The following is a 9,139-nucleotide window of genomic DNA, read 5'->3' on the forward strand; positions in this document are numbered from 1 at the left end:
GGGCCTCTGGCATTGTGCGTTGGTTGGATCCTGCCTCGTCTCCCGTCCGCACAGTCCCAGTGCGGGCTTCCCGAGCCCACGCAGCCGGGCGTCCGCTTGGGCACTTTTCAGGGCAGCCTGGCTCGGCTCGGCTCGGCTCCGCCCCCGGGAGCAGCGCCGACACGTGCGCTAAGCTGCCGGCCCTTCCTGTGGGGCACGAGTAATCGTGTGCGCCGCATCCAGCTGCGCACAGGCTGGCCCCCCGCCCCCCGGGTATTGCTCTGGCTCCTGCATCCTCCTCTTGGTGCTTTGCGCCTGGCAGCTCCTTGGCATGTGGGAGCCTGGTCACTGTGCGGCGGAGCTGCCTGGTGCCAGCTTGTGCTGCCAGCCGGCACTGGGTGCGGAAGCTGTGGCGGGGTGTTCACGGGCGGTGTTCCTCTTCCTCAGGTTGACTGCACAGCAAACTCAAACACCTGTAACAAATATGGGGTCAGTGGCTATCCCACCCTCAAGATCTTCAGGGATGGTGAGGAGGTGGGCGCCTACGATGGGCCCAGGACAGCTGGTAAGAGCTTTACCTGTTGGGCCACTCTTCCCTTGACTGAGCAAGGCTGGATAGTTACCATGGTGGCGGGAGCTTCCCGGCAGGCTTGCCGTCTGTCTCTAGTACTGAAGGTGCACGCGAGGTGACTTATTCTTGGAGCGTGTGGGGAGGGAGAACCGCCGCATACCTGAACATAACTGGCCTCTGTCAAATGAGGGACTGCCAGCGTCTGAGCCATAGCATCTCTGACAAACGGAGGAAGCCATCAGCAGCCCAGAGGTCCTGCGCAAGCGCCTGTATAAAGTGGGCAGTTGCCTGCTGCAGTGCATCTGCTGTAGTGGGCCCCACGGCCAAGCCCTCCACGGGCAGGGTCCAAATAAGCAGAGGGTTGCCATGCGTGTGTGTGGTACCATATGATGGCATCTTGCAGGGGCTGGCTGGAAGGCAGACCTTGCCCTGTCCTAATGCCCTGGTAGCGGCAGGGAGGAGGCTCACGCATGCCTGGCAGGCCCCCAGCACTCAGCGGTGATGAGCAGGTCCGGCTGTTTCCCTCTGGAACCATGGCTTGCTGTGCTTGCCTGACAGTTCACCTCTCCGGGTGGAAACGCGTACCTGTTTCAGCTGTGTTTAAGAACGCGGTGTGTTATGTAGTGTCGATCTGTTTTAGGAAGGCAATGACACGATATCTGGGATAAGAAATTCACACCCATTCCTCTAACAATGCTGTAATCTGTCTTTTTTAAGATGGGATTGTCAGTCACCTCAAGAAACAGGCGGGCCCCGCTTCCGTGGTGCTCAGCTCTGTGGCAGACTTTGAGAAATTCACCGGTGACAAAGATGCCTCTGTGGTGGGTAAGTAGAATGGGCCACGTGGCACTTGGTGCCAGTGGGTGCTGTGTCCTGTAGTAACCCGCCTGTCAGACCTGCCTGGCACCTACAGAGGACACTGTTGTGGCTCTCGAGTGGGAAGCACTAACTGTTCTTGGAGAGAAGTCGGGCCTGGAGCCAAGTGCGCGTGGGGATTGCATCAGAGATGCCCCCGGTGTCACTGCCAACTGTCACCTGACCGTGGTGAACTGGTGATAGGAGAACAGAATTCCCACCCTTCGTGCAGACTGCCTGATGGCCAGACGTACGACCCTCCAGTTGGGTGAAGGTGGGCACTAGTGCCTGAGATTATCTCTCTTCAGGCAGAGATAATACGCAGAAGGCCGTAAGCAGCCAGGGGGTGGATTGGAGATTGGGGTGGTGCCTCGTGGGCTGCTGTGGGTAATGTCCTAGGATGCAGCTTTCTTGGCGTGCCAGCTTGGGGCTGGGGCACAGGGTAGGCACCTGATCACGTTAACTAGCTAACCTGGAGTCTAAGGCCTCTGTTCTGGCTTCACCCCTATGGGATGCGGGTCTGATGCCTGCGGGGTGGTGCAGCTGCATCCCCATGGTCCCTCTGCCAGTCCAGGAGGGAACAGACCTGGGTGTTTGGCAGACCCCAGAACTAGCAGGGTGAAGCAGCCATGGGCCCCCACGTCTCCTGGTACTTGGCAGGGAGACTATGGACACACACTGAATGAACCAAAAAAAGGTGTGGGGAGGAAGCCCTTGCTGCAGGGAAGGGGCTGAGCAGGTGGGAGAGGACTGAGCTGTGCTCAGGAATGAGGTGGAGCTGGGTCACCACCTCTCTTTGCTGCAGGCTTCTTCAGAGATGCATCCAGTGATGCTTACTCAGAGTTCATGAAAGCAGCCAGCAACCTCAGAGACAACTACCGCTTTGCGCACACCAGCGAAGAGGACCTGGTGCAGAAGTATGAGGATGATGGAGAGTAAGTGGCTCAGTGCAGTGATTCTCACCCCCTAAGGGGACATAGTCTCATTTCAAGAGCCTTTCCTAGCTGGCAGTGGGCCGTTTTGTCCGGTGCACGGCAGGCCAGAAGAGGCTGTGGAGCTCTAGGCCCTGTGTGTTCTGTGAATCCTGTTCCCTTTGGGCCCCCGACCCTTTCCCTGCAGGTCCCTGCCTGCAGGGAGAGTGCTTGGGGGTAATGCTGTGCAGGCCAGGCACTAAGCTGCACCGTGTCCTTGTGCGAGAGAGAATGATGCGAGCAGCATCTCACAAGTACTGTACTGGGAGACAAAAGTAGGCGCTTCCATGCCCCGAGGTGGTGCTCCCTGGCAGCCAGCATCCCTCGCTGGGGTGGCCTGGCTTGCTGCAGTGTGGGATTTGCCAGCTGAGCACAGCTTGGGGAACCTGGGGTGGGAGCTGCCCGTTCCCACTGAGTCGGGCAGCCGTACAGTCAGGCTTCCTAATGCTGCTCATCCTGGCTAATGCAGTGCTGTCTGCCTTCTTAGGGGACTCCTCCTGTTCCGGCCCCCGCACCTGGCAAACAAGTTTGAGGAAGCGACTGTGAAGTATCCAGAGGACAAGATCACTAGCAGCAAGATCAAGAAGTTCCTACAGGAGAACATGTGAGCGGTGCTGTGTTGAAACCCCTGGGCAGGCAGGGGTGCCCCTGCATTCCCCAGCCCTTGAGCAGTCTGGGTTCTGCCCTCTCACGAGGGCCTGGCTTTAGTAATGGTCTTGTCTGGAGGAGCTGGCTTGCAGTGAGAGGCCTCTTAGGTGAGCTTCTGGGCACTTACGTAAGCAAGCTATCCTCCAGAAAGAGGAAAGGTCTAGGTTGATTAAAGCTGCTGTGGCCAGATGCACAAAATAGCCTGTGCCGGTACATGCAGATTCATTCCCTGAATAATGAATAACCTCTCTGAGATTCAGTCATCTTGGGTGTGAACAAGACTGCTGTCTGGCCTGCTTTGGGTGTTTGTGGGTCTTGGACAGCAAGAGCCTGGCTGTTAACAACCATCTTGTCAATAGTTTCGGCATCTGCCCGCACATGACGGAAGATAACAAAGACTTGATCCAGGGGAAGGACCTGCTGGTGGCATATTATGATGTGGATTATGAGAAGAATGCCAAGGGCTCCAACTACTGGCGCAACAGGTGGGTGAGGAGGGGACCCGTGCCCCTCGCTGACGGTGCTGTGCCCTGGGGTGGGCTGCCCTCTGCAGCGTGCCTGTGAGGGCTTTTGTTGGCTCGGTCCACAGTGGGTCAGGCAGAAGCAGAGGTGGGTGTGGACCAGCCTTCTAGCAAAATGGTGGTTTGGCTCTTGGACAGCTTGACTTCCCTTCTGTCCTGTGTGGAGTGCTTGAGGCCTGACAAATCCACAGGGCACTTGCTGGGCGTGACATGTACAACATGGCTGACCTGTGAAACAGCACTGTTGTCAGTTGCTTGCCCTGAGCTGTGCTAACCAGAGCATGACTCCAGCTTGCTGCTTGACAAGGCCCAGAGCAGCTGACTTTGCAGGGGAGGTTCAGGTTGGCCCCTATGCTCTGCTGAAGGAGGCCGGCAGGCCTTGCTGTCCTGGGCAGTTGCTGGCTGGGCGTCTTGCGGTTGCAGGAGGCCTGCTGAGCAGCATGCCAGTGGCACTGGCACAGCTGGCTGCTGCAGCCAATTGGTTCCTTGACTGTCTGGTTCCTCCCCTTTGTGGAGCTTCTGTCACCCTGCTGCCAGCAGATCCCTTAGACCGAAGCCAGCACCCTGGCCCACAAGTAGTGAAAAGGAAGTGCCCCTTCTTGCTCCAATATCTGTAGTTCCTTGACCTCTTGTTTTGAGGTCATGGGGAAACAGGACTTCTGTCTGCTTCTTTCAGAGTGATGATGGTGGCAAAGAAGTTCCTGGACGCTGGCCACAAGCTGTCTTTCGCTGTTGCAAGTCGGAAGACCTTTGGCCACGAGCTCTCGGAGTTTGGCCTGGATAGTAGCACGGGCGAGGTTCCAGTCGTTGCCATAAAAATGGCCAAGGGAGAGAAATACGTTATGCAGGAGGAATTCTCGTAAGTTCTTGGACTAGGAGTGGCTGTGTCCCCTGCAGCCCAGTCAAGGGCAGATCCTCTGTACTGCATCCCTCTTCAGCCCTGTAGTTGATTTCTCAGGTTAGCCCAGGCACAGCTGGGAGGGAACTGGCCAGGATTCTCCCATGTGGCTGGCTGTGGGCCAAGGCTTTGACTAGTCTGTCACATGGGAATGTTCGCCCTGCTGCAGGGTTCCCAAGTGAATCCTTTTGAGCCAAGGGCTGAGGACTTGGTTAGAGGTGCCTGGAAAGCAGTAGAGACCTGGGTAGGAAGTAAGCTGGAGGCCAGAATAACTGAAGTGGTCTGTGTGGAACCAGGGGCAGCACATCCCCTGCGGGGAGAGCAGGGAATTAGTTACAGGAAGCTGCACGCTCAGCCTCCCCTTCCAGCCTGGGTCATCAGGGAGCAGGAGTCACTGCCAGCTCTGGGGCTGTAGGTGCATGGGACCCTCTTCAGGCTGCTGTAATTCTGGGTGGGTACAACACACCCCCTTATTCCTGGCAGCTCGTCCTGTCCAAGCCCATGTGCTGTGACAGCACTGAAATGTCACCCATTTGACCTGCAGGCGTGACGGGAAAGCTCTGGAGAGGTTCCTTCAGGACTACTTTGATGGGAACCTAAAGAAATACCTGAAATCGGAGCCAATCCCCGAGAGCAACGATGGGCCAGTGAAGGTGTGTGCGCTGTGGTGTGGCTGGCACTGCCCCAGCAGGACCAAGGAGTTAAGGGTATCTCCAGGGTTTGTAGCTGAGGGCCATGGAGTCCACCTCCTGCCCGGCCCCCGAAGAAGCAAGCACAGTGAAAGAGAATCCTTTGGGGGGCGTATGCAACTGGAGGGGGGAACTGAACAGGCTGCGCTTGACTGCACCTATTTGGGGTGCATGTGATACCACGTGATGTGGCTCCCTGTCCCTGCTGGGGTGCGAGGAGAGATCGCACTCTGCAGGATACCAGGTCGTGGCCTGTGTTCAGCCCGGGGCCGGTCTGTGCTGGCATCTTCTTCACCAGGCTTTGGGTCCTGTCCTAACTCCAGCATGTCAGTGGGCCTTGCCTGGTTCTTGGAGGTGCAACAGCCCTGGGCCTGGGGGTGACTCCCAGCATGCAGGTCAGCGTGGCTTGGGGGGTTGAGCAGCCTGTTCCTAGGTGCAATGCACAGATCACTGCTAGGAAGGTCTGGCTCACTGACGTGTAGCCCCCAACACATGCTGCCTCCAGCTGGCACCGGCAGGAGCATGCTGACCCACAGGCCTCTTCCAGGTGGTGGTTGCGGAGAACTTTGATGAAATCGTCAACGCAGAAGACAAAGACGTCTTGATAGAGTTCTACGCACCCTGGTGTGGCCACTGCAAAAACCTGGAGCCCAAGTACAAGGAGCTGGGGGAGAAGGTAAGCTCCAGCGCCAGCTGTGTTGGCCTCCCAGGGCTTTGCTGTCCCAGCACACTTCCTGCCCTCGCCCCCCCCAGGCTAGGGTGTGAGGCACAAGTTCCCACTGCCTAGGCATGGCCCTGCTGCAGGCGTGGCAAGGCATGTGTTGCAGGATTCTTCCAAGGTGGGGAGAAGACAGGCTGCACAATCTGGTCCACAGCTCCACGTGCTTGCCAAGTGCTGCCCTGGAAGCCAGCACAAGCCTGAGCACCATGCAGCAAGCCCTGTTCCCATGGCTGTCTGATGTCCTGAAATGTTTTATGCCCAGGCCTGCTCCCAGCCCCTGCCTCAGGGCCAGATGACAAGAGTGGGGGGTGTGCTGGGGCTGAAAGCTGACCCCTCACATCTGACCGAGGTGAAGGCAGAGTTGGCTCTGCCCACAGCACAAAGAAGCTGTGCAGGGAAGGAGGTGCCTGGCAGTCTGGGCCAGGCTGGTGGAGTCGGGGTGCTGCTGCTGGACTGGCAGATCAGCTCCCAGCCGGGCCCGCTAGCTAACATGCTCATTGCCAACAGCTCAGCCAAGACCCCAACATCGTCGTAGCCAAGATGGATGCCACAGCCAATGATGTGCCTTCTCCATACGAAGTCAGGGGGTGAGTGCCTACTCTGAGCAGCCCTGGACAGGGAAGGGCTGAGTCCTGGCTTCTGCCTGCTGGCATTTCCCAGGTTTCCTTGGGGCGCTCTGGCTGGGACTGCGTTTGTGCCACCTGGGTTTAAAGGGGGTTCTTAAAACAGGGATCATCATGCTGGTCATGCTTCTCTGGAGTGGCCAGCAGCAGGAACCCTAGCACTGGGCTGCTTGGGCTGAAGTACCTGTGCTGGGTTCTAGCTCGTGGCTGTGCCTACCTATGGCTGCCTCTGCCCTCGGTTGAGACATAGAACTGACATGGAGCCCCAGGGCTGGCTGCAGCCTCCTCCCGTGGCTGGGCTTGCCTGCCTGTGGCATAGCCTTTCTCTCGCCTGTACCACGTGGAGCGGTTGGGCGCGGCAGCAGTGGGTACCTGCGTGCTAGGATGGGCCTGAAGGATCTAAACTGAGCTACCTGTTCTTTCCCCCAGCTTTCCCACCATATACTTTGCTCCAGCTGGGACTAAGCAGAATCCAAAGAAGTACGAGGTGAGTGTGCAGTTGCTAGGCCAGGTGCCCTCGATGTGGCTGGGGGGGGTGCTTCTTGACCCAGTTAGCCTCTATGTGGAGGCACCATGCACCCATCTTGGGGCTACTGCAGGCAGGGGTAGTTTGTCCTGTTGACACCCAGACAGCAGCATGGGCAAGCTGCTTCATACCCATCTGCCTGGTCTTCAGTGGGGCCAGTGATGCTCTACAGGGCTCGGGAGGCAGGTGCTGGGAGTCTCCCTGCTCGTCCTCAGCCGCCAGGGACTGCTCCCCTGTCTCTTGGCCTCACTGTGCCTCTTGCAGGGAGGCCGAGAGGTGAGTGACTTCATCAGCTACTTGAAGCGGGAGGCGACCAACCCGCCAGTGCTGCAGGAGGAGGAGAAGCCCAAGAAGAAGAAGAAGGCAAAGGAGGATCTGTAAGGGCCACCTGCCATGGTGTCCAAGAATGAGCTGTATGTGCATTGGGGAGGCCGGGGCCGCCGGCGGGTGGAGCCAGCGCCCAATGCCAACGGGCTGAGGGACCCAGCTGCTGTACCTAGTTGTTTATTTCTTCTGCCGTCTCTTAGCTGCACTGTTGGGCTGCCCCGGGTGGGGTGGGGTGGGGGTAGGGTTATTTTCTAATTTTTTTTGTACATTTGGGAAAGCGGAACAATAAAAGGAACCCCCTTTAAACCCAGGCAGTGATGCCCTCTGTGCTTGGGTGCCTGTGGCTTGGGTGCTGGCAGCCTCCCCTGAAGGGGCAGCAGGCAGTCTCTGGGGCAGCTACAGTGAGGTGGTTAGGCCAGGGCAGCAGAGCCTAGGTGAGGGGCAGAAGCACAGCACTGCAGGCCCTGGCCCCTGGGACCAGCCCCATAGCTGCTCCCTGTTCAGTGCAGCTGGGTTCCTCTGGCAGCCCCAGGCCTGAGGCCGCAGCTCACCCAGCCATGATGCCTGGTGCTCCTAGAGCTGCAAGCGCCCATGCCTTGCAGACAGGAGGTCTCAGCCAGGGGCAGGACCACAGTACCTGCTGCTGTGGGAGGTGCGAGTGGAGCTGTACCCCATGCGGGCTGGCTGCCAGCCTTTCTGGGCCAAGCAGAGGTCACAGCCTGCCCCAAGCTGGAAAGCGGCCTGGCTGCTGTGGTGAGGGTAGCGATGGGAGACAGCCTGGCTTACTGGGCAAAGCTGCCATGTGCACAAGGCCTTAAAGTGGGCTCCAGCTGCAGCACACCTCCCTGCTGCTGCAGTGTCCTTGTCTCCCCACCCTCTCCCAGTAACCTGCTCAGTGGCTCCATAGGGCACAGACTGTTTATTGCTGCCAGAGGCTTCCTGGATACATGCATGTGTGTGCACAGCGCTTGCACCATGTTCCTGCCCAGATCACCCAGACTCGCTCTGTTCCCAGCCAGTCCTGGGCATGTGCCCAGGAGCCCGCGGCTGCGGTGCTGTTGCCCCCTGCCGTAGGTGCGCAGCGCCGGGCTTGGCTAGGCGCTGAGGTGGAGTGGCTGCTTCTGGGTTTTTGCTGCTGGCTGGGAGTCCGTGCCCTGGTGCCAGAAACTAACCCATGGGTGGGTAACTCCGTGCCCGGGTGTGATAGGTGCCTTCCCTGGACTGGAAGCCTGGGCCCCCTTTGGGGTCAGGAGCAGAGCAGCAGCCCAGGGGCCTCAGCCACAGGCTGGTGCCTGGAGCAGGGGCAGGGGGCACGATGCCCATGGGAACCTGCTGCTGCTGCCCCAGGCATGGAGGGACCCCACAGCTTCCCTCCAGTCCAAGCCAAGAGCAGAGGTTCCTGAGGTTGGGGCTGGGGCCTGGAGGTTGCTGGCTGTGAGAAGCAGGCTCCTCTCCAGGCACTGGTGTCTGCACCCAGGCACTGCCCTGCCGGTTGCCAGCACTAGCACCAGAGTGGGGCTGCGCTTGAGGGGGGAGGAGGCCTGGCTGGCAGCCCCTACTGCCCAGGAGCATGAGCAAGGAGCAGCAGGCTGGGTTGGTGCTCCCAGCATTTGCTCTGGGTAGGGACGGCTACCACCCCTGCATCCCACACCCCAGCCTGGAGCAGACCTCCCTGGCCTGGGGCAGGCAGGGCAGCATCGCTGTCCTCCAGCAGCCCCCGCCCCAGCCTGCTCTCACGGCTGTACGGGGCACGACGCTGCAGAGCTGTGGCTACACTATATCCCCTCTCCCGTCCCCCTGCCCTGGAAGT

At 59.1% G+C, this 9,139-nt stretch overlaps 1 protein-coding gene across 1 annotated transcript; it reads left to right on the top strand.

Moving 5' to 3' along the window:
• On the top strand, positions 1–7,781 carry PDIA3 (protein disulfide isomerase family A member 3; the record flags this gene model as incomplete). Its single annotated transcript, XM_014523258.2, has 11 exons — positions 1–544; positions 1,268–1,375; positions 2,211–2,340; positions 2,864–2,980; positions 3,384–3,509; positions 4,222–4,404; positions 4,988–5,096; positions 5,680–5,808; positions 6,361–6,440; positions 6,906–6,963; positions 7,267–7,781. Coding segments are annotated over 11 exons (1,701 nt in total), but the record flags the coding sequence as incomplete, so codon positions are not given.
• Between the last annotated feature and the right edge of the window lie 1,358 nt (positions 7,782–9,139).

The sequence above is a fragment of the Alligator sinensis genome, unplaced genomic scaffold, assembly GCF_000455745.1.
Source record: "Alligator sinensis unplaced genomic scaffold, ASM45574v1 scaffold407_1, whole genome shotgun sequence".
NCBI lineage: Eukaryota > Metazoa > Chordata > Crocodylia > Alligatoridae > Alligator > Alligator sinensis.